Below are 26,991 nucleotides of genomic sequence, written 5' to 3'. Positions count from 1 at the left end.
CTTTTATTACCTCCCCTCTCTGTCTCTGCAGAGTGTTCTTCTTGATCAAGCATAATTAGATTTTTCTCCTTGCTCTAATAGGACAAAGCTACATCTAGAGGTGATTTATAACCAAACCGTGCTTTAGCCAACCTGTGACGTCAGTTAGAGAGGAACTGTGTGTGTGTGTACGCAGTGCTTTAACCTGCGTGGATGATGTTTTACTAGTGCTGCTGCAGACACGTACAGGTCTTCCTCAAGGAAAATTGAAAGGAATAAAAGCTGACACTCGAGGAGGTCGTTTAAGTTAACACACACATGCACACGCTCACACATGAAGGGGCACCCTAACAGAGTTTTACTTAAAGACCCATTTTCTTCGAGGTGCCGTACGCGGTATAGATCTTTTAAGGATGAACAGAAACACACAGACAAAGGACTTGCAAAACCTTCTACAACCAGAACTTTACGTGTCTTTAAGAGGACACCATGCTGTCAGATCTATTGATGTCATATTGAAAAGATAGTGGTCTCCTGACTGTGCTCTCTGTTCAGTCACGCACTACAACTCTGCTTTTATCTCTATGTGAGGGGCCTACATGTCTTGCATAAAAACTGCAATGCTCACCAGTCAATTTGTTTCATTTGTTTGACATCTTATTTTTATTGTTTATATCAAGATTTGTTTCTTCTGATTTGTGAGCTGAACCTCTTGCCCCAATATGGTCACTTCTGCCTCGGCAAAGGCTAAGATGGTAAAAGCTACACGCCGAGTTCAAGGCTACGAAATGACAGCTCATAAATCAGTAGTTGGTGTAATGTGGTAAAGTCTGTGCTGATGCAGGTTGTCAGGGTGTGCTCTGAGAAACATCTCAGTGGTTTTATTTCTAGTCAGTGGGTTGGTCTTTTTCCTATATCCGTTTGTCCACCAGTCCATCAGTCCATCCATTTGTCTGGTTGTCTGTCCATCTTTCTCAGCCTGTGGGGGCTGACCTACTCATCCATGAGCTTAGTCAATTATGTGCATAATTCCACTAATGAGATTTCTTGTGCTACGTAGAAAACACTAACCCTCCATGGCAGGAAGTCATAGTACATTTAAGAAATTCACTCCTGAACAACTCCCTGCATTTTTTATTTTTTATCATTGCTATTCTGTCTCATTCCTTCTGTAAATCTCAGAGTCCCTCTGAACATAAACCTAACTATTGACTGGAAAGCTGTGGATGTCCTTTACTCCCCATTTTATCTGCCACAGATGAGGTGGGCATCTGGCTTCTAGAGAGCTTCAAACACCTGCTGCTAGCCCACGTCACATCCATCCATCAATCCATTTTCTTTTACCCGCCTCTCCTTTCTGGGTCACGGGGAGCTGGTGTCTGCCCACATCACATAAATGTTAAATTCTGTCTCCTCATAGGGACACTCCTTTGACAAAATGCTTTCCTTATTGCCTTTAAACCTAATCTTTAACCACCACCTCTATGCAAACCCTTAGCTTTTATACTGAAACCAGGTTTTAGCTGCCTTTGCACTTGTAAGAGTTGCCTGTTAGTTCATTCTTTGACATGAAGTCCTTTAACCTAATTCTAGAAGAGAATGCCAGTGTCCACAGATTTGTCTCTGGGCTTTTTGTGAACACCCAGAAGATCAGCAGGTTAGATAATGAAGGAACATCAATGTCAAAAAGTTTGCGTTTAGGTTATGTTGCTTTCCTCCTGGCTTTGCAGGGATACTCACAGACACATGGGGAGTTAATGCCAACACAAGGAACATCATCTGCTATTCTTAAAAAAATGTAAAGAAAACAGCAAGATTTTCACATCCTATTTTTGGCCTCACAGCCTGCCTCCTGCGAGTGAGAGCTCACTTCCAGCAGAAAAGTCTCCTGTCTGTGACAGATCTGTGAGCAACGAGAGTGGAAAAAAGTTCTGACTAAACTGTCTGAGGAGATTTGTATTCTCTCCCATATTCCATGTGATTGTTAATAAAAGAGAGATATAAGTGAATGTAATAACCATAATTACAGTGCTCCCAGTGTTGTTTTTTTCCCCGCATGCAGATTTTTTTGTCTCTTTTGGGTTGTATTCACATCACTTATACCAAATGCCCATGACCCCTGATAAAAGCTGTTTTTAGCAGCTATCAAAGCTGGATTTTATATGCTGTAAGATTAATTCCAAAACAGCCTTTTCCTGGCAAAACCATTAGCATTAACCCCCTCCCAACCCTGTGGCTCCCCTCCCACGCACGTTGATGGATAATGGTGCTATATTCCCTTTGGAGCGGTAGCTCCATGAGGCACGATCTGTGGAGAGACGTGGGAGGTCACGACGAGCGTGACAGCCCGGTTTGGTGCATCCTGTGCAAAAATTTTGAAAAGTGAAGCCACTGAGAGCTCACACAGACGTCAGCGTTAATGGTGGATTATACACGTGTAATTTCATCCTTTTATTAGTTGCCTTTTAGGCTTCTTTGTAGATGTCATCGAAAAAAATATGTTTCAGCACATTGAGTGCAACAAAAAAAAATTAAAAACCTGTTTTTTTAAAAAACAAAATAAAACAGGAGTCATGCATATACTTGTCTGAGTCAAAATTGTTACTTTCAAAATATTCTCACACTTAGTGTCAGCCTTTTACCTTTGCAACAAAGAAAGAATCACTCATTTAAAGTGTTTTTATATCGTTTGCAGCTTTTTTCTGCTCATAATTTTACATGTTTGTGTAATTGCTTGTGTTTTTGTGGGTGAGAGTGTGTGACACAGCATTATGCTGTGTCAGAGTAATGTGTATGCAGTTATCCTTATTATTTATGTCTGTGCTGTTTTCCCACTTGCTGCGGATAAAGCTACACGTTCTTTTTTATGTGCGAGCCTGTGTGCTTTTACAATACGTGTGAGCATGCGTGCATGCTACAATGATTAATGAGTCCGAAAGACTGCCTGTGGGCTGAGATCAGGTGCAACAAGATTTAACTTAGCAGGAAACACTCAATTCTTTCCCTACACATTCAATTAACCTGTCCCTGTGTACTTTTCTCTGCTTCCTCTGCAGAGCCATTCATCTCAGAGCTCATACATCAGCCAGCTCAGACTGAGAGTTCCCATTTAAATGCCGCCTTTAATTTGCTGGCCTTTTTATTAGCACTATGAGATTCCCACTTACTACTTGAAGAGAGAGTGCTTGAACGTTCAGTTCAAATTTCAGCCCACCTTTTTGTAAAGATACAGAATAATAGTGTCCACATTACATGTGATACTATTTAGTTTTAGGCTTTTCAAGGCACAAGTTCAAGATTTATGAAACATTCATATTAAGTTTTGCAAGCTAAAAAAGCCACCTGCTTTATTTAATTTGTGCACTGAAAACATGTTAAAAATGAGTCTGTCAGGTACATTGTGTGATGTGATTTAGTCAAATTTTATATATGTTAAAAATATTTATGGATTATTTCAGTCATTTTTACTGTGCAGGTTATCAGCTTTTAACAAGTTTTAGTTACAAGAAAGACATGGGTGAAATACCAATGAGCAGCATTTGTAAACATAAAAAGGCATGTATTTGTTGGCTTTTGGATAATTAAGCAGAGTCCTTGAAACAGCGCTTCATTCTCAACAAATAGAGATATTGTGCCATCATTTAAAAAGCTTGTGTGAATGTATAACAACAACATTTCAGAAAATGAAGAACGGAAACCAGGAACTCGACAGGAAACACGACCGTAATAAAAACAGTCATAAAAAAGGAATTTTCTTGTAACAGGGATCTTGCAAAATGTCAGAAAACACAAAAACAAAAATAAAAACACAACATAAAGAAGATGCAACGATGACAAAAACTTTACTTGTATTTTGAATGACCTGATTGTTACTGTTTTGAACAATGTACAGGTTGGAGCTTCAGTATGGGCTCAGCGTACCAGTTTCACAGCTGGAGGGTTTTTGTCGTCGTTTGTGCCCTGCCATGTGTGTGTGCTGTGGTGGCACTTACCTTCATGCCAGAAAGCCCCAGATACTACCTTGAGGTAAGAAGCCTTCGGATCAAACCTGCTGCATCAATCACATTTACAACAATAACATCTCATGTTGCAGTGATTTTAAATTCAGCGTCTATTCTCCAGCAGCTGTTTGATGAGGCCAAAACAGAGCGAGTTGCACAAAACTATTGAAACAGGCTTTCCTCTGTGTTCGGAAGAACACAAGGGTGGATATCTGTGACAGTAGGTTGTGCTGCTGGAGAGTAATTACCCTTTGAAGTAAAATGAGTCACCACAGTCGTGACTCCCATCATGGAGAAATCAAAGGACCATATTCATGTACTGCAGTTTGTTGCGGCGAGACTGTCTTTCATTCTTTGCTGTCTCCACATTTCCCTTCCTTCCTGTCAGGTGGGGAAGCACGATGAAGCCTGGATGATCCTCAAACAGATCCACGACACCAACATGAGAGCACGTGGGCAGCCGGAGAAAGTCTTCACCGTGAGTGTTTGTTTCTGAGCTTCCACAGTCGTGGCTGGGGTTTCTTAAAGCTTAAGGAAGCAAAGAGGCTTATATGCTGCCACCACTGGGACAGGTTGAATTTTTTTTTTTTTTTTTAACCATGCAGGATCATGTCTGAGTTACGATGGGTCTGAACGCAGTTTTGTGTCATTCAGACTTATTTGCTGCGTGAGCTGCATTTTGGAAAAGCTGCTTAGTAAAGACATGTTTCTTGGAATAAACGTAGACTGTGCAGCATACTCTGTATATTAGTTTTTTTACATTTTTATTTTATGTTGCTGTTAGTGTATACTGTAATGCTAGAACAGGTGAAAAGTCTTTAATGTGGGTAATGCCACAACACAAACTCAACAATGAATTATAATGAGTACATTTGGCCAAAATGTACCGTTTAAAGTCAGAAATTACAAGATAGCAACGTATCTTTACACAGTTGTTGTGTGTAGAGAAAAATCCTTCTGACATTTTAAGGGTCACAGACCCATGATTCATAATTCATAAGCAGCATTTAGAGAATAATGCATTAATAATGTATTTTATACCAGCTGAACCTTATGGTGTACAATAATCTTAGCCCAAACTTTATCTCTATGACCATGACCATTTGAGTGAAATAGCTAAGTAGAAATGTGACAACCTGAGTTTACGCATTACAGTGACAGCCTGCACATAATCTCTACAGAATAAACCTGTTCATTTACAATCTGAATCCTCACTTGATGTTTTGTTACCTCAGAGGGATAGTCTGGTCATTGAAGCAATGTTCTGTCAAGTAATTATCAATACTTAGTACCTTATCAGCTGTGATATCAGTCATAGAGCATGGAGAACGAAGGAAGAGGCAAAAGTCTTCATCCAGGATAGGCTATTAGCCGAACAAGGGCTGTTTTTTTAAATAGATTTTCAGTCTTATAAAACAACTCATTTTCAAAACGACATACCGACATTACATCAGCTAATTCTAAACATCTACCCTTAACATTTGTTTAGTTTGTGGCTATTTTCGTATCCAAAGAATGTTTGTGTTGCTATGTGAATATATGTGTGCTAAGTAAAACTTATTATATGCCAACAGTGCTGAGGCTGCAAATGTATCAATCTGATGGGAGTTAAATAAACTTTTGGACTGATTAGACGTGCTGATCAGGCAGATTGATCCACTTGCAGCCTTGGCACCAATGACAGGATATGCACAGTCTATGCAGCACACATACACGTGCATACTAACATGGATAACAATGTTTAAAATGAACTAATGTACAGTTATTTCACATTGGTATGTTGTTTTTTAGAAAAGTTTGTTTTAAAAGCCTGGAAAACTATTGTTTGAGTAGCCATTAGTCCACCCTGGATAAAGATTTTTGCCTTTTTCTCCATACTTTGTTCTGTGTGGCTGATGTCACTGATAAATAAATTTACAAATTGATGTTGACATGTCTTGCTTTTGAGTTTGTCCAGACAGTAAGGCTTTTAAATACCTTCAGATTTTGCTTTATGAGTTTTCCCGGTGAAGGAACAAGTAAGGAACACAAGAGTCAATGTCAAGACGAACAACCTTTAATTTATGATAATATTCACTTGATATACATTTAATATCCTGGTGTCTAATGAACAGTGCCAAAATCTACATGTTAGAAGATGCTGTCATTGTACAACTACAGAGCTTTTTATTTCGTTGAGTTGCAACATTTTCTGTTGTGAACCAATGTAACCTTGGCCCATTTTATCAGGAGACTGAGATGCATGTGAATATTGTTTAGAAAAAAGCAAAGTACAAGTAAAGACTGGACTCTGGTTCTGTAAAAAATAAGATATTTTCTAATATTTAATCTAACAGATAAACAGGATCAAAATCCCCAGGCAGCTGGATGAACTGGTTGAAATGGAATCAGAATCTGGAAACCCTGTTTCGAAGGTTTTCTTTCGGATAAAGGCTGAAATACACGGGGTAAATATTTGTCCTTTTCATGATCATCATTTTGTATCCCTTATCTTGAAATTTAAATTATAAGTAACCTTTCTCTTTCTTTCTTTTCTTTTTAAGATCTATCTGAACCTTATGAAGTGTTTCAGCTACCCTATGCAAGAAAACATGATGCGACTGGCCATAGTGTGGTTAACGCTGTCATTCGGGTGAGTTTTTCCTCTGATGTCATTTGTCTCATGGACAAACCAGACAACGGTCTTTGCTCAGATAATGGGAGTAGAGATGAATGATGAGGAGCAGATGAGTAGAGTAGGAAGAAGGAGAAAAATAAAGAGAAACAACTGGTTTGCATTGTGTCTGCTTGTCTATCTGGCTTTTGTTTTGTCACACCTTTGTTATAATTGTGTGATTACAGGTATTATGGTCTGTCTGTCTGGTTCCCTGATGTCATTAAACACCTTCAGGCAGATGAATATGCCTCCAAAGTGAAGATCCACAACAATGAGCGAATTGAAGGCTTCACCTTTAACTTCACTCTGGAGAACCAGATTCACAAAAATGGTGTCTTCATCCATGACCAGTAAGATGCTTACTCACCCACAGGACACACTACATGCAAAATCTGAGAAAAATAATACCTCTGTAGCCTAAAATCACACTGTCTTTTCATTTGAATATGACCATACTGTTTTAGTGCATTATGCAATATTGAGGCAAATGTTGGACTCTGTATAGTAAATGAATTGATCCCAACATTATGGTTCTCCCTCAGATTCATCAATATGAAGCTAAAGTCAGTCACCTTCGTTGACTCAACGTTTCGTAATTGTTACTTTGATGATGTAACGTCAGTGGGCTCCTTCTTCCGAAACTGTACTTTTATTGATTCATTCTTCTTTAACACAGGTAAGAAATTAAAACTTAGGAATATAAAAATTAGTCAGCCCTGTCTTTTTTGTTTGTTTGTTTGTGTTTTATACAATTGGAATGCTTTGCAACTGGCCCAAGTTGTGTGCAAGTGGCGTTCAAAGTAGAAATGGTGATGCCATCCAATATATATATATATATATATATATATATATATATATATATATATATATATATATATACTTTTTGCCTATAGCCTGTTTGAAAAGGCTTTAGTGCCAAGACTCAGGCTACTTTATGTTTTTGTCTTAGCTTTAAGTGTCAAAATAGCTACTGGGCTAAAGTAGAGTTTGCAGGCCTTTCCAATCTCTCCTTGTGACTCTCTGCCTGGGGCTGACTTGGGACCTTCTTGCCTCTTGTCAGCCACTCAGGTCTGAGCCTCCACAGTCTCCATGCGTAAGTACTTACCAGAGACGATTCCAAGTTCCAGAGTCCTGTTGTTCTGCCTGATTCTGAGGAGGTCCAGAGGAGATGCCTCTCTGACAGTTCTTGTCTAAATTGTTAAGAAAGTCTTGCCGGACTCTCCTCCTCCAGCTCCAGTGCATGTCTCTGAGAGACAACTGCATCCCTCGGTGCAAATCCAAGCAGCTGAAGGGGACCAGCAGCATAATCATCGGCTTCCTGGAGAGCTCCTGCTTTGCCAGTTGTGTCAGCTTTAAGGCAAAACCTGGCATCCAGATTATGTATTTTCAGGACACTTTCTTTTAACAAGACAATGCCAAATTGCATAATGCATGTACAACAACGTAGCACCATTTAGTGTGTTATTTAAGACAATTCATTCTGTTTTCATTTGCTTTTGCTGGAAAAAGGACTTTTAAGATTAGGCTTTCCTGCTTTTCACGTCATCAAATCTAATCTTTTGTTTCTTTTTTCCCGTTCTCTCTGCAGATATCGATGACTCTAAGTTGATTGAAGGCACAGAGGTGATTAACAGCACTTTCACCCACAACAAGACAGGATGCCAGATGACATTTGATGACGACTACAGTGCCTACTGGGTTTACTTCATCAACTTCCTCGGCACATTGGCTGTTCTCCCTGGCAACATCGTGTCAGCACTTCTCATGGACAAGATTGGGCGCCTTTCCATGTTGGGTGAGAAAGAAAAATGGATTACAGTTACATTTGAATTGATTTTGGTTATTTAATTATTGGGGATAAAATAGTGATAACAGTGGCTTTGCATGTGCACGTCCATCAGGTGGCTCCATGATTCTATCAGGCATCAGCTGTTTCTTCTTGTGGTTCGGCACCAGTGAGTCCATGATGATTTTCATGTTGTGCCTTTACAACGGTCTGAGCATTTCTGCCTGGAACTCCCTGGATGTGGTCACGACAGAGTCTTTCCCTACCGTCCGGAGGTAAAGGGACATCTTTTCCAGGATATATATTTTGTAATACAATCAATAACGACATATTTATCAACCGCCGCCGAGAGTGAAAGGGCTGTTATGTTTCTGCTCATGCTGGATTTTAAATAAACCCCCAGAAAGCAATGCTTGGATGTACATCTACAACTTATTAACATTTGAGTCAATCCAATTCTGCAGCTAATCTACTTTAGCAAACACAACACATAACTCAGTCAAATTTACAGATATCGAACGTTTGATGATCTTAGTTAGCTCTAGCATAAAATGTGGCAGGTAATTTGTAGTCCTTCAAGGCATACTAGGTCTTTAATTCTCTCAGATTTTGTTTACATTTTCTCTTTTTTTTATTGCTGATGTGTATCTCTCCAGGGGGACAGGCTTTGGGTTCTGCAATGCTTTGTGTAAGCTGGCCGCAGTCATGGGGAACCTGATTTTTGGCTCTCTTGTTGGCATCACCAAGGCTGTCCCTATTCTCATGGCCTCGTCGGTGCTCGTCGGAGGAGGCCTGGTGGGTCTGAGGTTACCTGACACCCGGGCCAACGTCCTCATGTAACACACTGTGACTATCACAGATAACTCCAGCTAATCCTAGAGGACGCTCCGGAGAGCTTTAGAGTAGTCAGGAGTGCAAATGGCTTGGTTCATTCATACCTTAACACCAATTATCATCAACATACTTCATGAGAAACAGGTGGCAATCAGGTTTTATAGAATAAGTTTGGCTTTAATCACACAGAAACCTACAATATTAAATGTAGAAGTTGTCACAATAAATAATAATAATAATAAATAATTTCTCCGATTGCACCACTTCTGCTCGAGTCATAACCTTACGTGGAAAACACGGCGTGGTGGAGGCTTTTAATATTGATACAGTCTTATTAAGACGAGCCAGATGGGGAGAAAAGTGGAAAAACAAGCTGTAATGAGCACAGCCAGCCTGCTGTGTGACAACGCAGGGAATACACGATCAGACAGAGCGGACTCCCTGACAGCTGGTTTCCCCACGAGCCCCACAGACAGAGCGCGAGACGTTCATGCAGAAAGTCGCCACGCAGAAACAAACAGCAGCGAAAATGAAAGGATTAGGTAAAACTACACGTGTAAACACTCACGTTTTTCAGCCCCGCACTTGCATAACTCTGTAGTTTGTTACGTGGCATTTTCTCAGACATCTTTAACCTTTCAAAGTTGATAGTTTATATGGGACCAAGCCCTTTGCATCAGCCGCCCAAACTTGAACTGAAAAGGCCATATTGTAAAAAGAAGGGAAAAAAAAGTATTTATTGTACCATTAACTGTGCGTGATGTTGAATTTGAGGCTCCTTATTTCCTAGAATGACAGTTCGAGCGATAAGTTGCTCTCTTTGTCCACATGTAAATATTTTTTCTTCCTCTTCGGTGTCAAACGTCTCTGTGATGAGCTCTCCTCCTTTAGCTCTGTGTAGAAAACTGCTTGTAGCAGAATGGCTCTTCATGCTGCTTCCTTTAAAAAAAAAAATAGTCAAATGGCCTTTCTTAATGTGCCTCTCCTTGATTGGAGCAAGTCTGTCCATAGTCACGTGTTGTCCAAAGGTTACAAGGAACAGGCAGAAGTTTAACAGGAAATAATTATAAAAATATACTAATATAACAAATACAAAAGAATTATTTTATTATGTGTGAAATATGTTGGTCATTGCTTGTGGATTCAATATTTTTTGTGTAAATGTTTTCTTTTTTTTTGTCAAATAGTTTTTAATTTTTAAAGATTTTTACAAGTGAGGTGTTTTCTGTTAAAAAAAAAAACATAACCATTTTATCTTGAAGTACCTAGGTCAAGGGTCACAAACAAAATTTACAAAGGGCCTAAAGTTTTTTACTCATGGGGACAGATTTTGATGTAAATAAACAAAATAAAGTAAACAAATAAATTGATGAATTAGGACTAACTGGCTTGTTTAGGGATGTTTTACTTAATGTAACATATTCAAGGTTAATCATTTTTAACATGTTACCTTTCTTGCGAGATTCAAAGGTAGTTCTTCTTAAAAATGAGACATAGTTGCACAGAGGGATTCTGACTGGTTGAGTATTTGTGTCTCAGTTGTTTTTTTTTAATGTACCCAGTCTTAATACTATTTGTAGAAAATATAAAGGTAAATCTTTTGTTCATTGCCAATGACAAAAAATACGCCACATTCCAAGAGCTTTAAATGAAGCTTTAATGAATATGAACACCACCTGCCCCTGCTTTCTCTTCCCCATCCTATGGGCCGGAAGTAGACCCTCTATGGGCCACAGCTGGCCCACGGGCCAATAGTTGGTGATCACTGATCTATGTTTATGTGTTACATTTGTGATTGTGAAGCCAGAATAGTTTTGGCTAATGCTTTTGTCAGAATTTCATCTTCAATATATGACTTTTAGGAGTCACTTTATGACTTTTGGGAGATGTTTCTGCTCACTTTTTTAACACAAAGTAGCAGTGATAAAATTATAAATATTCGTAAAAGGGTCGTGTTGTTCCTTTCGTTGCTCTGTATTATCTGCAAATGTTTAATTTGATTGATTTTTAGGCTACATGCAGTAAATTATGACAATTCCTTATCTCTCAGTCTGGTTTCCTTTGTGCCAGCAGACTGTATTTTTCTGTTTCCCTGTATTTCCCTGCAATCCCCTGTATTTGTGGTGTCTGTGATTCTGCTGCAGCTGGTTTACTCTGCTTAAAACAAACAAACAAACAAAACAAAAACAACAAAACTTTACATGTGTGCATTCATTTCCAGGACCATGAGCTTCTCCTGCATTTTGTAGAATCTGTTTGAAACAGACGCCGTGTGAAGTGTGTGGTGCTACTCCTCTGCAGATGTTTTTTGACCCTTTGGTTTAATATTTTTGAACCAACGTTGCGTACAGATTCTAAATAAAATACAAGCCCTTATAACGCCCAGCCCTGCTGACTGCTGTCTGTATCATGATCACGAGAGTCCTGCCTGGTTCTGGGTTTGTTACCAACCTGGAGGCAGTTTGAGCTGATGGCTTGTATCAGAGAGGATAATTATTACCTGTAATGTTTGAGGTGTTTCATGTACTGTGTTTTTGTGCGTCTGTGTTTGTGCAATAGAGGAAAGTATTGTATGTGTGTGTGAGTCTCCATATGGACACATAAATGTAAATACTGTGTAAATATCGCAGCTAACGTGGGTGAACCTTTCGGTTAAATGTGAAGGAGGTGTTCCCACGTCTCCTGGACTGTCTGAGTGATCATTTCATCTGTACCGTATCTCTGTTGTGCATCCTTGTGTGTGTCCTTTGCTTTCACCTGCTACTGTTTATGTGTGTGTGTGCACAAACTTGCATGTGTGTCAGAAAACTTCAATTACTTTGTGCTTAACTTTGTGTTCTTCCTGTATATTTCCTCCCGCAGAAAGCGTCGGCAATATTTAGATTTTCGTTGAGGAAAAAAAAAAAAAAAGTGAATGTATCACTCTCGTAGGTTCTGTTGATCCATTTTCTGGATGTGGTCGAACGTTTGTGAATGACCTAAAGTTGTAAATGTTTCTGTGAAAGGGCCTGCAGGTCAAAGAATGACTGACTTGTGTTTTCTGGAGTCCGAACGTGTGACGGTATGTGAAGAAACATTTGCTGGCAGGCGCCCTGTGTGTGACGACATCAGAGATACAGAAACTTGCAGACTGATCTGCTTTTCAGCATATGCAGTGTAATAAAAGTTATGTTCTCTACCATGTTATTCTGGGCTTTTTTTTCCCACAACTTTAACTTTTTAACGCCTTTTTAATAAAAAAAAAAAAATCATCATGCTTATCCTAAAAATTACATAACTGAACTCACCGATAGAGGTTTCCCAAATATTTGTCATTTTTTTAAAGCAGAGGTCACAGTTTTGAAGAAAACAAATAGTAAAAGCACGTTTTCTTCTGTCTGGTTGCTGATTTGCTTTTGCAGGTGATAGTTTTTACAGGTGGAATAAATCTGTTTTTATTGGAGATAAATAAAAGTTGTAGCTCATAAGATGCCTGTAGAAAAGCTTTACAGTAAAATATATTGATATTTATAGGTTTTGCTGAAGCTTTCAGATCAAATTTGTTAAGTGTTGTATGTGATTTAGCTGCCAGGTGAGAACGGCAGGGAACCTCACAGATCTAGTTCTGTTCTTGGGTACCTCACAAAACTGAGTAATGCTCCCATCTACTGACTGAAACTATAAACTGAAATAATGATCCTGACTGACACGAGCTTTGTGCGGAAGTGACAATATGTCATAGGTTAGACAAGCCGTATCTACAATAATAAGTTATATTTAACCTCAATATAAGGATTTAATTTCAATGACTGCATTATTAACTCTCCCAGATGTTCTCCAGATGTTTGGTGTTTTCTGATGTCAACCTGAGGCTTTCACAAGTTTAGTTTTGCTGATGTTTTTTGAGAATGTTAGGTTAGTCGGTGTATAAAACAAACTCAAACACAAGAAGCAAATTGACTTGGCCCCACGATGGCTCCAGTCCAGCAGGCAGTAAAAGATGATTCAGACCAGGTAAAGCAAGGATGATGAAGCAGAGTAGAGACGAACATTTGGACCATGAGCAGGTCTAAATAAATAAGACCAAATGTGGTTGTATTTGACCACATTTAGCTCATTGTTTGTCTGAAAGTGCAAAATAAATGATCTCCCAGGCCACAAACCATAAACCAATCACATTTAGCAAGACTACGGTTTCCCAAGACTGAGTCACTGTTGCTGGTGTGGCAATATGGGACTACAGCTGTTCTCATTCATCTACAATCAAGATGTATTTACATTAAGTAAAAATATATACCTCATGTCAGACATGTTTATATTTAAGCATATGACACACTTTTAAAATGGGATGTTTTACATATGAATCAAGAACAGGGGAAATTAAAGTACTTGGCATAATAATGACAAAAACAATTAAATAGCAACATTTAATTGCAAACACAAACTAGAGAAATGTCATTTTCTATGAAAATACAGCTGAGCATTGAATAACTTTGCTAAAAGTGGTTAAAGAAGCTAAAACTGAGTTGTTAAAGCTAAACAGAGCAGAACATTAGCTAAAAAACAAAAGTGGAAAAATGCAACCTAAAAGTAAAAAAGAGCTAGCTAAAAGTAGCAAAACTAGCTAGAAACTAAATAGAGCAATAGGCTAATTAAAGGCTAAAAGTAGCAGAAAGGTAGCTAAAACCTAAACATACCAAAAGGCTAGGTAAAATTAGGAAAATAGTAGCCAAAAGCTAAAAGTAGCAAAACATTAGCTAAAAGTAACAACATTAGCTATAGGCTAAAAGGAGCACAGAGCTAACAAAAAGTAGTAAAAAGATAGATAAAAGCTAATAGTAGCAGAACAGAGCAAGTATGTTGAAGCAGATTTCAAAGAAAACAATGTTTTTATGAAATTGAAAAGATCTCGGTGTATTTCTTCAGGGCAAATATTTGTAAAATAGGTTAAATATGTTTTAAAAGTATAAAAGTTACAGAAAAAATAAAATAATAATAGCACTCATCTCCTGAAAGAGCTAAATGTTTTAATGATGGCTAAAACAGGACAACGTATACAGTAGTTAGATAGACGTACAGAAAAATAAAAAATAATACAGCAGGAGAACATTAATAGTTTGCCAACAGAAATAAAGAGAAGCTCATCAGTGAGGGGAACAACAAAACAAACAAACAACAACAATGCAGTGGTGGGTGCGGTACCGCCGTCTGGCCAGCAGGTGGTGCTAAGTGCCAACAGCCGCTGTTCCGTCAATCATTTCAGGAGCAGCGGACGCGTAGATAACACCAACAAGAAGCACTTTGGACAGGAGTCACGCGTGCAGAAGAGGCGCACACCATGGGGGATGTCCGCGACAAGCCACAGCTGGCACTTTCATGAAACTTTTGGGAACTGTTTTGGGCATTTCCCCCCCTTTCCTCCTCCTCCTCCACTCCGCTTCAGCCGTTATCACATTTATTCACGTTAATATACGTCCCGAGAGGCGCGGCTCACCTCGGTTCGCTCAAACGTGAGTTAGCTTGTTGGCCGAAGTTATTTCCAGTTCAGACGAGTTCACAAGCGGAGGAAACGAGGCAGGATGTACCATGAAGAAACCATTACGTTACAGAAGCCACGCTATGGAAGTAAGTAGCACAGTTTTTTATGTTTTTTATTTTTTTTGGCGCTTTTGGGCGTTAAACTTGTGGTTTGCGTGACACCGGATGAAGCCAGGCTGCCGTCGCAGAGATGTCTGATGAGCAGCAGGTGTTTCTTCTGCACCTGGCTGCTACTTTTACAGCTGGATAACTCCACACTACTACCAGTTATTATTATTATTATGGTATAGTGTAAATTAAAGGTGACGTGAGCTGAGGCAGAGTGAATGCATGTTAAACAAATTCAGGGTGTTTTTAAAGTAAAGCCTTCGCTCAAGGTGTCCCTGAATGCACCACAGTGAAATGGTTTTATCTGTTTATTTGACTGGCAGCTAACATGCCTTCATGTCTACACACAAGGCTTTTTTTCCCTCATGGTTAATTATTAATTTAGGATTTTTACTGAAATCTAAAACTGACTGTACCTGAGTAAACTGATAAGGGTTTAGAAAAGTCACAAAGTACAGTTTTGTAACACTGGAGATCAGTTGTCAGCAGGCCTGTTTTTTGTGTGTGTTTTGTTTGTTTTAGTTGTTTATTGATCAACTCATACTGCTGTGGATTTACAGGGTCTGTGTCGCCACAGATGTGTGCACAATTACAGTTTGTTGCAGACATGTGGGTTTGGGATTTCAGTGCGAAAGGAAGGAATCCCAAAGTTAAACCTGCCTTGAGTTGTTTCTTCAGCTGCCCCCCTCCACGCTAGAAAAGCAAAAAAGTCACAGCAGAAAACCCCCCTCCTGCAGTTAAAGAAAAGCATGAGTCATAATCGCAGAGACCATAACTCCACTTCAGTGATCCTGTGACACACAAAAGCAACAAACCCATCCTGGTAGTTAAATATAAGAGCTGGTGCAGCAGACAGGCTCTTCTAGGAAGTGAGTCGGTGGAGGATGTTCATAATAGCTGCACTGGGGGCTGATGGGACGGCCTCAGACATGACTATTCAGCTACATCTTTGTCCATGTCAGCTTTCGGCACAGCTGGGGGCTCTGGGACAGCCACGTAGCAGGCTGATGTTCGTGTAAAAGTGACGGGACAGCTGTGTCCGGCTCTGCCTGTTGTTACATGTGAGAATTGTGTGTCAAGCCTCTGCTGAGACTTGGAGGACATGTCTCTGCAGGTGAGTAATGGACAGAGTTTAAGAGAGCTCCTCAGAGATCCAGGCTGGCCACGTGGACTCCAGATGAGAATTTATTTTCCCCACATATTGATATAGTTGAAACTCCACATGGTAGTCAGAAATGAAATAAACCCAATGTGGACACAGACGGATAATGCAGTGGATCGGACAAAACCATTAGATGAAGCACGTGAATGTAGATTTGATGGTTTGAATCTGCTTCATGTTTTGTAGGGTGGATGAACAAAAAGCAAGCTACAGTTTAAGATCCAAAAGCTGTGCCATTTTCCACTCTCCTTTACTCTCAGGGAACCAAACTCTGTTTTTAAACTGAGCCTCCAGGTTTGTGATTATCCCTTCAGTCAGCCCGAAATGAAGAGATTTGATTGGACTAGAGTGGAGGTGAGGTGTGACGAGGGGGAGGTGGGCATCTCGTTAAGCTACAGGTAACGAACTCTCAGCAGAAGACACATCTTTGCCCGTTTCGATCATTGAGGCGTACCATTTCTGTAGAGTTTTCAGCATGGAGTGCAGCTCTTAATGTAAATAAATTCACTTATTCAGGATATATCATTTAAGTTTGTATTTCCGTTTTTTTTTTTGGGGGGGGGTTACTGTAACTTTTCTCGTGATTTGAATGCAACCCGAAAAGACTAAATAACACAACATCCTGTGAAGCACCGGTGTCATCTTCCTATATGAGTACAAAACATTTGTACATTGTTCTGTGTTAGACTCTCGCTAACCTTTTTTTTTTCACTCTTGAACTTTTAATTCGATTAAAGAAAAGCAGCACCTACTGTAAAACTGGTGAAAATAACGTAAACGTTTGAATCTGCTTTCTTTCTGCAGCCATTGAGGATGACGAGAGGCTGTCAGCGGAGGAGATGGATGAGAGGAGGCGACAGAACATCGCCTATGAGTACCTGTGTCACCTAGAGGAGGCCAAACGGTACAATGTGGGGGGTATGATGGTGGTGTTGGTGGTGGTGGGGGAACTATAAAGATAAGAAGAGTGTAATCAGACGCGCAGGTTAAAATTAGCCACTTTATTTCTCTTCTTTGTCACCAAGCTTGGCATGTTGAAAATATGAACGATAGGTTTGTTTAATCTTTAACTGTGTGTTTAATGAATGTCGCTGCAGGGAGTGGTTGAGAAATGAAAGCGATGCAAACATGAAAGGAATACAAACAGAGCAGCAGCATGAAGCTAGAAGCAGAATCAACATTTGAGAATGGCACACATCTGTAAGCATTAACGTAAACACACAGAGTTGAGTCGGCGAGTTTCAGATCGGCTGAAGGAGTAGCCCGCGCTACCCACTGAGCCCTCAGTTCAAATCACACAGAAAGCTCAGATATCACAGCCACGATATTCTAAAGAGGGCATGAAGCTGATGTGCCTTCATGAGGCATCTGAGCAACGTTTAAACTAAACCACTTCCTGTCTGCTTTACAAAAGCATCCTACTGCACAGGGAGGAACAGGAAGTGTGATCATGCATCGTCTTACACTCTGATTTTTATCACACTCCCATCTTGTCATGTTTTACCCTCAGGATTAATCCTTTTTTCCTCCCACCGTTTTGTAGCCTGGTGGTGATTTTTGCAACCCTACATTTGGATTATTAATATATATTTTTTTTACCGTTCTTACCTTTCCTTATACTTTGTTTGCCTGCTGACCTTGCACTCTGACTTAGTGAGGACTAGCTGGCCAACTTTATCTGTTCCTGTCACAGGATAGTAAGAGTTTACAAGGGCTAAATGGAGCAGATTCACACATCCATCATAATCACTTCTAGATATGGCACTTTTATAGCGTGCCGACAGAACTTTAGCTTAAGGCTGAGCTTTACAGAAGCAGTCTGAGGTGAGAAATCAAAGAATAATCACTTTATGTTCTCTGCTTTCACCCTTCGGCTTCCTCTCCTTTCCTGTCGGGTCTACTGACTTTCCATCGTTTCTGTAAATTGTGGACTGGAGCCTGTGTTCTGTGAAATGTGTGGAGTTAAATTAGGATTAAAATAGGCTTCTAACAAAGCTGTAAACCACAGCGAGCAGGGGATTAGGTCCAGGTCTCAGAAGTCAGAGGCCTGTGCTGTAAAACAGGATTTATAGTCGGCATGGTAATTTTGCCATGGTAACCTATGCTGATCAGTCAGTTCTCTGGGGAAGTTTACTGACTTGTAGCCGACGGGATCACTGTAAGCTACAGTTGTATCCTGCATGATCACCTTTGTTCTGTTGTGTTCTGCAATGAGACAAAGATGTCCGTAACCATTGGCTAAAAGGGTAATTTGATACAAAAATAGATCAAATCTGCTGTTTTGACCTTCAGTCAGTCATTTGCTGCTCAGCACCTTTAGTAGACACTTATCTTGAAATTCCTCCATTCCTACTTATCTACAAATGAATTGAAGGAATTTGAAGGATTTTTTTTCAAGGTTTGCGCTTTCATCTGTCCATTATAGTACTGGATACTTCAACATCCAGTTCTCCTGTTCTNGGGGGGGGTCTAAATTATTGGTCTTTCTTTATCCAATCTGCAGTTTAGGGCAGGTTTTGATCAACAGTTGATGCTCGGTTATTCAGACTAAAATCACTTTTCCATCACAAAACAGATTTACAGACACCAACTAGAAAACAGCCATTAAGTCATCATATTTATTTCTTAAATGTCAGGTCATTCTTTAACACCATAACTCAGGAGCAGAAGAGGAGATTGTCGCCATATTTCACATTTAATCAGACACTGAATCAGTGGGTTTAGTCAAGGAGTACTGTATATATTTTTATTTATCCTCACAGAGACTTTAATACAGATCAGATCAAGGAGATCGTAAAACATATAAAACACACAATTAAACAGAAGCAGATGAAAAGCACAGGACAACATGAAGAAATGCAGTTGAATATTAATAAAATGCAATCTTAAAAATAAATGTAAACAATGTTTATAGAAAACTCTAAAGAGTTGAATACAGATTTAACCAGGAAGAGGCGAGTTTTTAAATACATAAATAAAAAAGCATAAATTTGACATTGGAAGTCTGATCTGCAGGTTTGAAGAAACTAGACTGCATTTAAAAGCTAATGATAATTAAAAACGATCTGTGATGTGTTTAATGGGAAGCCAGGGAGATGCTGACTCAGGGGTAAAACTATCTCCTTTTCTCACTTTCTAGGAGTCTGACTGCACATTTCTTTATCAGCTGCGGACGCTGAGTGATAATCCAATTCCACAGAGTTACAGTAATGCCTCCTTGAAGTGATTAGGGTTTCGATAACGAGCTTCATATCATTGTGCGAAAAGGTGGATGTAGCTTACTGTAGAAATATTTATTAAACAGGGAAAAGAAATCTGGATATATGTGGGAGTAATCTGCAACTTTACTGCTGAATTTAGGAGCATATAAAGTTGAATCTTTTAATTAGCTTGAGTTTTGTTATTTGTAAAGTTGCTTCATTGTTTCAAGGCCTTAGATGACCGTCTTTTATAAACAGATGTTGTCAGTTAATAGACTCCCCCCCCCAAAAAAAAAAAGATCACACATGCTCAGTCATAGAGAAGGAGACTTTGTACTTTCGCTGCAAAGTAAACGACTGATGATTTACATTTGTAGCCCTTTTTGTGGATGGTAACCTTTGGGCTAATTTAAGTTTTTACCAACCACATGTTGAACATTTTGCTCATGACACACACATACATTGTTGGAGAGCTTGAGACATTTTTTGTGATTTCCTGGTTTGTTGTTTATGTTATGGTCTGCATACAAGACATGCCACTTCAGCTCAAAACTGACGTGGCAACTTTTTAGTTCCTAGTTTACCATGATTTTATTCTGAAAGGGCTTACAGAAAGATGTGGTCCACATCTTCAACACTTGGGCATTTTTCTCAGGATTTTGGTTTGTTGGCCTCTATTATTCTTTTGCAAGTCGGTTATTTAAAAAAAACAAAACTTTCATTTACTTGTCGGTTCAGTGAATGTTGTCCAAACTTCGTCTAAACCAGTCGGGCTTTTGCTTGGTTTATGTGGAAGAGGAAAGTTGGTCCCACGACTGTACATTTTATTTAATCGTGGAATCTGTGTGATCTTTTTATGAAAGCACATCCCGTGGTGAACAAAAATCGCCACTTGATGCAAGATCCTCAGACTGTTCACCCCAAGGCGTACGCACAAACTCATGACCTGCATGACAAAGCTGCATGACACAAACTTTCAAAACGCACACAGAAAATACTGGTTCTGAAAGCACAAGAGGAGTTGTTTACTTACAACATGCTAATGTGTGATTAACTCCTACTCCAGAAAGCTGTATTTTGTTTACTGCTTTGGGTCACTGGTTGGACAATCACAGGAAGGCCTTTTTTTTTTTTGGACGGATATAAACACAAGAACAAGTCTGTCCTGCTTCAGGAGATCAGGAGACAAGTCCTCCTTTGTTTGAAGTACAGGAAGTGAAGTTTCACAGGAGAGCTATGTAACCCATGCAACGTGTGTGGGGTGTTTTTTTGTAATAGTTTCAGAACCATGAAGGGCCAAATGGGCCTTCCTGGGCGTCCTTGTGGGGCGGTTCTCAAAGGTTAACCAATGTGAAATCATATTTACACAATAATCCTATTTTCTCACGATCACTAAGAAGAATCTGATAATCAACCAGATTCCAACTTAAATCTGATAGATTGTAGATATTCCTAATATGGGGAGACTTCTCATAAATGTTGCTTATCGTGCTCACCTGAAACCTTTTTAGGAAACCAAAGCAGAGCTGGATTCTTCCCTGTGATTGTTGGTTCTGTGTCCTGAATGATCTGTGGCTCCAGTCGTCACAAGTAACTGTGCGAATGCTTTATTCCTCAGGGGGCGTAATCTACACACTGCTTCGACTGTGTTTTATTGTGCTGACACATGTTTTGTTCAACTGGATCCTAAGAGTACCCGCGCAGGCTTAATTAATCTAAACAAGGTGTCATCTGCGTGTGTGCACGAGGGACGGTGTTATCGCTGTTGCTAAGATCGAAGGGAGTTAAGATTTGCTGCTATGAATGCAACATAACATGAATCACTGAGCTATAAATGATATTTTCTGTAGAATTCACGTTCAGTGTGATAGAAAATGATGTAATAATTCAAATGTTTATGGATGGAAAATATCTCATTCATAGGCAGAAAGATAATGTGTAACAAGCTCTCACACCACAATGATTCACCATGATCACAAATCATTTACTGTTTTTTTGGAGTGGATTCATGAAACTTATCAGTTTTAGCCAGTGTTCCAGCTATGGACCAAAGAGGCTGTTTTAAAAGAGTTAAACCATCATTGTTTTCATGTTCTCCTGATGGGTGCAGAGAGTTGAAAGCCCAGACTGTAAATGCCCCTGCAGCCTCCTTCCTGAAGCATGCGGGACTCCGTGTGGGTGTTGTCTGTCACGGTGCCCGGTTCTGTCACACTGAAGGACCTTTTCAAATCCCTGTTGAACGAATAAAGTGTTGGTAGCAGAGGGATTTTCTTATTTATGGTAAATTAACCAGGGTTTTTCACTTACAGTGGCTTCAGTGACTTGAATTTTATCAGGCCCCACTCATAATTTGACTAAATCTGAGCTGATCTTTCGTGTTTTTTGAGTTTGTTTTGTTAAACATTTTCAGCTTTGCTTGAATTTGAAAGGGCAGCAGGTGTGACGTGCTGACTACCTGCCAGCTTTCAGGCACCAAATATCTCTTACCCTGTTATGTGTGGCTATCAGATGGCAGAGTAAATACACTAGTAACCACAGCTCTGGTGGAGGAAAGTTAAGTAATTTATTGCTCCCGGTGATTTATCTCAAAATGCAGGCTTCAGTGAACTAAGCTTCAAGTATATTATCTTTGTTGTTCTCATTTTGATGAATAGCCTTAATATCAACTTTTTTTTTGTTTTATCCCTTTTTATCACGCTTGCTCAGAATTTCTCGTCAACTCCTAGGAAGCCAAAGTTGCCAAATGTCGTCGGCTGCTTATTCAAGTGTGCTTCTTTATCTTTGTTTCTTTTGTGTTTCCAGGTGGATGGAGGCCTGCTTGGAGGAGGATCTGCCCCCCACCACAGAACTGGAAGAGGGACTTAGAAACGGCGTTTATCTCGGGAAGCTCGCCAATTTTTTTGCCCCCAAACTGGTGTCTGCAAAAAAGATTTATGACCGAGATCAGGCTCGTTACAAGGTAAACCGCCTCCTTTAATGTGAGGTTACAGTTGCCCTGCGCTTGGATTTCTTCAGATCACATCAGTTTTCAGGTCGTTTTCACTTCCTAACAGTTAAAATCAGTTTCACACAGGAACACGTGAACGTTTGCAGACCATATAGCTGTTCTAGTGAAACCATAAAATAGAAAACCAGTTTTAGCTGGACCATGATTAACATTTAATTAGAAAAAATGTTACTCTTTTTGTAAGACTATTGCATGCTAGAATAAAGTAAATAAAAGATTTGTAGTTATGATTTGTACCTGTGATCAGTTTTGCACGTTTTCTAGCTGTTTCTTTTCTGTATCACCTGATTTATTATGTTTTTTAAACAGTTTTATATATATATATGTGGCTACATTTCTTTCTTTACTTCCATGTTCACCTTCAGAGCAAAGGGCTGCACTTCAGACATACTGACAACACGGTGCAGTGGCTCAGAGCCATGGAGTCAGTGGGCCTCCCCAAGGTAAGAAGCTTCAACCACCAGTGAGAAAAGGACCTGCTTTTTTTTATAACAAATATTTATGTAAAGAAAAACAATACACACCTCATTTTGAGTCTGTTTTCTCACTTACCCAGGCCACTTCTGGACATTAGTGGTCGTAAGCAACTCATAAGCAGTTGTCATGTTTAGAGACCATTTCAGAATTTTAAGATGAAACAGAACATTATATATGACAATTATGACCAATTTGAGACAAAAGGACAGGACTCCCTGAGTATTACTGTGAAAGAGTTCAGAACAGGAGCTAATATCAGAGGTTTAATCTACAAAACTTGATTTGATTTTAGGAAGGGGGACTGATTAGGAGTTTGAGTTGCTTTTACGACACATTTTTATTAGACTTTTTAATTCTTTGTTTCTTCAGTAGATTGATTTATGACCTTCACGTATCTGCTGCTCCTCCTGTTCTGATACTCCCATAACTCTTCAACAGGGTCAGTCTGAACTCTTATGACTTTTATTAGTAATTGAGTTCAGTCTTTATGCTCCTGAAAACTTATTTTCTATCAAATTCATTAATAAATGGTTTTATTAGGGCTGTTTACTTTTAGTACCTTGACTCTCTATCTTTCTTTTGTTCTTGGAGTTTTAAAAAACACTCTTAAATTCTTTTAGTGTGACTTTAAAAAGAAAATTCACCATAATCTCTGATTTTGATCATTCAGGTTTTTATTCTGTAGCTAATCACTTTTACTCAAATGTAGTTGACTAATGAAAATTCACCTACTGAATCTGCTGGGTAAAATAACTCTCTGTGCCAGCAGAAACAAATTAAACACTTCCACAAGTTCTTATCTTTTTGCTGAGTTAAATCCCAGTGGCGCTTTTTTTTCTTTTTTTTTTTTGACCAGGCAGTGAGTTTTGCAGATGAAATGGTAATGAGGGTGACTGACAGGACAGTATAATTTCACTGCATCATTAATGAGACGACACAAAGACCTCGTGGAGTCGTGTCTTGAAATCTACCGTGCAGTAGAATACGAAACTCTTTATGTTGGTTTTGTTGGCAGACTAGAAACCGTCGTATTGTCACTTTAACCTGACTGGGGAGGAACTCTTTCTAAAAATTGTATTTTATGATGTTTTTTTAAATGACAGATGTTAAGTTCGCCACTCATTTGTCCCAAATGATACATTGTATTCATCCTGTTTGCAACATATTATTGACTTTTAAAGTTTTGCTAAAGTTTTGAAAACAATTAAAATGTCAGTAAAACTGTCTAACAACTATAACACAACACTTGTATAAAGCTAATATAAAGAAATTATATTTATAGATGATATTTAGTGGCCACAGTTTATGCAGCTCTATGAACATTATAATGGAAGTAAGTTTGTTTTCTTTGTCTGGAATTTTGCTGTATTTTTCAGACGTTTCTCTTATGTTTTTGCAGGTTTCTGCAGGTTAAATTTAAAATAAATGTGGTGGATACTGTACTCCTGTTGCAGCTGAATAAAAAGTGAAACCGCTCCTAAAAGAGCGGTGACTAATACAGGTCTCTTCTTTCAGATATTCTACCCAGAAACGACAGATGTGTATGACCGCAAAAACATGCCCAAGGTGGTTTACTGCATCCACGCACTGAGGTATGATTTGTTCTTCACTTCACTTTCCTCATGCTTTTTTTTGTTGTTGTTCTCTGATTGTTCTCTGATCTTTGATCTTTATGAAGTTTGTCAGATGAATGGATGCTGTTTTTTCCTGAAGGTGGCACAATAATGTTGATTTTATTTCCTGGATAGAAATTTAAACCAGTGGACTTGAGCTGCTATCAGTGTCGGGGAATAACAAGCTTCATGATGCAGTATTATTTAAAAGTAACTGTAATCTGTTACAGTTACTAAGGAAAATGCGTAATTAAATTAGTTACTTATTCAGATATTCAAGATTACAATTTGTTACATCTAATTATTGTGAAAAAAGCTTAAGCTATATATATTTATTTATTTTGTTGCTTTGATGGACAAGCACAGCAGTGCCTGCAGGTTGTCAGCGTTCACATGCAGCGTACACACACACACACACACACACACCAACCGAACTACAACATCCAGAGAAAACCTACCCAGCATGCAGTGCTCGCTTAAATCGTCAACTCATCTCGTAACGTCATCATCCTACTGCTTTGTTGCAACAAACGGCACCATCCCAGTGACCTTATTACAAGATTACTGATGTATGGTGTGTGGACACCCTGTTTGAGTTTTAATACATATGAAGCAAACACTCTTGATTTATTTATTTCCAAGCTGCACTGACTGGTGTCAAATTTTAGACAAAAATGTTTTATACTTTTTACTTACTTTGAAGCCAAGCTATAGTTTGAATATGTAGAAAAACAATTCAAAAGTATTCCTATATAATTAGTAACATTACTTAGAAAGTGATTGAAGTAGTTGCACTACTATTACTCTTATTTTGATTCAATTTTAATTTAATCTTGTAATTGTGATGAATTAAATTTCCAAAGTAACTTTCCCAACACTGACTGCTCCAGATAAAGAAAAGTTCTGTGTTATGAGCCGCCGAGCAGATTCAGATCATAACATGTTGCCTTTTCCTGTGTAAAGATTTACTGTTAAACTTTGAACTCTGATATTTACCTCTTGGCTAAATTAAATACATTTCCCTTTACCCTGTGATTATGGCAGATGAGGTCAAACAGACCATTTTAGACTACAATCTTTTTTACGTCTAAAGGAACTACAGCGCAGCTAAGTGAAATGAAACAGAAACTGAAAAATCGCATTTCTGCTCTAGTAAGGCTGTGGGAGTACTTCTTGTCGTCAAGCCTTTTATCATTTGTGGGAAATGAGTTACACCTTCTACACCAGCACACGTGTGGGTTTATGCAGCTAATAATAAAATAATCAGTAGATTTAAAGTTTATTATAGAAAATAAATTAGTCTTACAACTTGGTCTTAACAAGTTAAAAACTTTGAGCAAATCCTGGGCCCACCTAATCAATCTTACAAACAATTATTTGCAGTTTTTGGTACTCAGTTTTGTTACAAAATGTAAATTGTTGCTTTTGGTGTCTATTTGTGAACATGTTCTCAACTGGACTGTGGTTAAATTGATCTTCTTGTGAGGTCGTTGGTTATTTAGATGGCTGTGACAGAGTTTTGGGTGGATTTCTGTCTCTTCTGCATGCAGTCATCCAAACACACATTTAGGGAGTGGTTATGCGAGCTGGCCGGATTGTTTTCGCTGCTGTAGTGTTTCGGTCAGGTCCTGGGAGATTTGATTTCCTTCCCTGCTTATGCACACACGTGCACTTCCTTCCTGCAAGTCCAGTTCAAGTCCCACAAAGCGAAGGGGCAATGCAAAGCCGCGGATGCTTCTTAGCACAAACTCGGCCAAAAACTGAAATGGAGAAGTGCGTCACTGGGGAAATATAATGTAATATGTTTTAAAAATCTACTTTAAGTGCTGCTGTGATGTAAGAAAGAAAAACTGACCATAAGGAGGGGGCCATTCATTGTCTGATTGTTTGTAACTCCTGCTGCTTGGTTTTAACTCCCTTTATTAACCTGAGTCAGCTGTTTCTGTTCGTATCTCAGCCTCAATCAGCTGCCCGCATGCCAAAACATTCCTCGTTGTGTAAGCAAATTTGAAATGGTTGTTTGAAGCCCCCTGTGTCCCAAGGACAGAGTGCATCTTGTGTTTACTCTCACGCCGTGTGACCAAAGGGCAGGACGGCCACCCGCCACTGAGCTGCAACTCCTCTAGTTAGAGCTTTACTGACGCTGGGCCGCCGTAAATATCTATAATTCATCACCACTTATCAGGTACCTGCGAGAAGATGAAAGTTTAATGAAGTTTCCACCCACCTGCTTGTTGAATTCATTGCTTTTTGGCGGACTGAGAGCCTCCAGGCTGCTGGGAGGCAGCCCGCTGTGTAATCTGAGCTAATACTACCCTCATGTGGTGTAAAAGCGGGCTCGGCTTTAGAAACAATAACAAGCATGAGGAAAAATAAATATTCAGGGTTTCAGTTTCATGTCTATTTTTATTTTTAAGTGCTTCTTCCTTTTTTATTTTAATAAATCTCTTGTTCTTTATGGTTTGTTTCAGCCTTTACTTGTATAAACTTGGTATTGCGCCACAGATTCAGGACCTGCTGGGGAAAGTGGACTTTACAGGTAACAGTTGTGGAAATCAGCTCCTGTTGATAGCATAATATACTGTTTCACAAAAGCACACGGGTTATTAAAGGTAAACAGTAGATGAAACAAATAAGATATCATTGATGGG

General features: G+C 39.1%; 2 protein-coding genes across 2 annotated transcripts in view; both read left to right on the top strand.

Moving 5' to 3' along the window:
* The window catches only part of sv2ca (synaptic vesicle glycoprotein 2Ca), a 30,297-nt gene extending 17,892 nt beyond the window's left edge, over positions 1 to 12,405 (top strand). Inside the window, exons 5-13 of the mRNA XM_017413587.3 lie at positions 3,872 to 4,005; positions 4,369 to 4,458; positions 6,317 to 6,427; positions 6,524 to 6,612; positions 6,822 to 6,986; positions 7,179 to 7,312; positions 8,225 to 8,431; positions 8,538 to 8,697; positions 9,079 to 12,405. Coding sequence (XP_017269076.1) covers positions 3,872 to 4,005; positions 4,369 to 4,458; positions 6,317 to 6,427; positions 6,524 to 6,612; positions 6,822 to 6,986; positions 7,179 to 7,312; positions 8,225 to 8,431; positions 8,538 to 8,697; positions 9,079 to 9,262 — 1,274 coding nt within the window. The 3' untranslated portion in view covers positions 9,263 to 12,405. The remainder of the gene's footprint in view (positions 1 to 3,871; positions 4,006 to 4,368; positions 4,459 to 6,316; positions 6,428 to 6,523; positions 6,613 to 6,821; positions 6,987 to 7,178; positions 7,313 to 8,224; positions 8,432 to 8,537; positions 8,698 to 9,078) is intronic.
* Positions 12,406 to 14,814: 2,409 nt separating this feature from the next.
* iqgap2 (IQ motif containing GTPase activating protein 2) overlaps positions 14,815 to 26,991 on the top strand; it is a 29,443-nt gene continuing 17,266 nt past the window's right edge. The window contains exons 1-6 of the mRNA XM_017413865.3: positions 14,815 to 14,860; positions 16,848 to 16,947; positions 22,046 to 22,202; positions 22,616 to 22,693; positions 24,243 to 24,319; positions 26,812 to 26,879. Of these exons, the coding sequence (XP_017269354.1) occupies positions 14,815 to 14,860; positions 16,848 to 16,947; positions 22,046 to 22,202; positions 22,616 to 22,693; positions 24,243 to 24,319; positions 26,812 to 26,879 (526 nt within the window). The remainder of the gene's footprint in view (positions 14,861 to 16,847; positions 16,948 to 22,045; positions 22,203 to 22,615; positions 22,694 to 24,242; positions 24,320 to 26,811; positions 26,880 to 26,991) is intronic.

This window comes from Kryptolebias marmoratus, linkage group LG1 (assembly GCF_001649575.2).
Source record: "Kryptolebias marmoratus isolate JLee-2015 linkage group LG1, ASM164957v2, whole genome shotgun sequence".
Lineage (NCBI taxonomy): Eukaryota > Metazoa > Chordata > Actinopteri > Cyprinodontiformes > Rivulidae > Kryptolebias > Kryptolebias marmoratus.
This window is presented reverse-complemented; position numbering and strand designations above follow the sequence as displayed.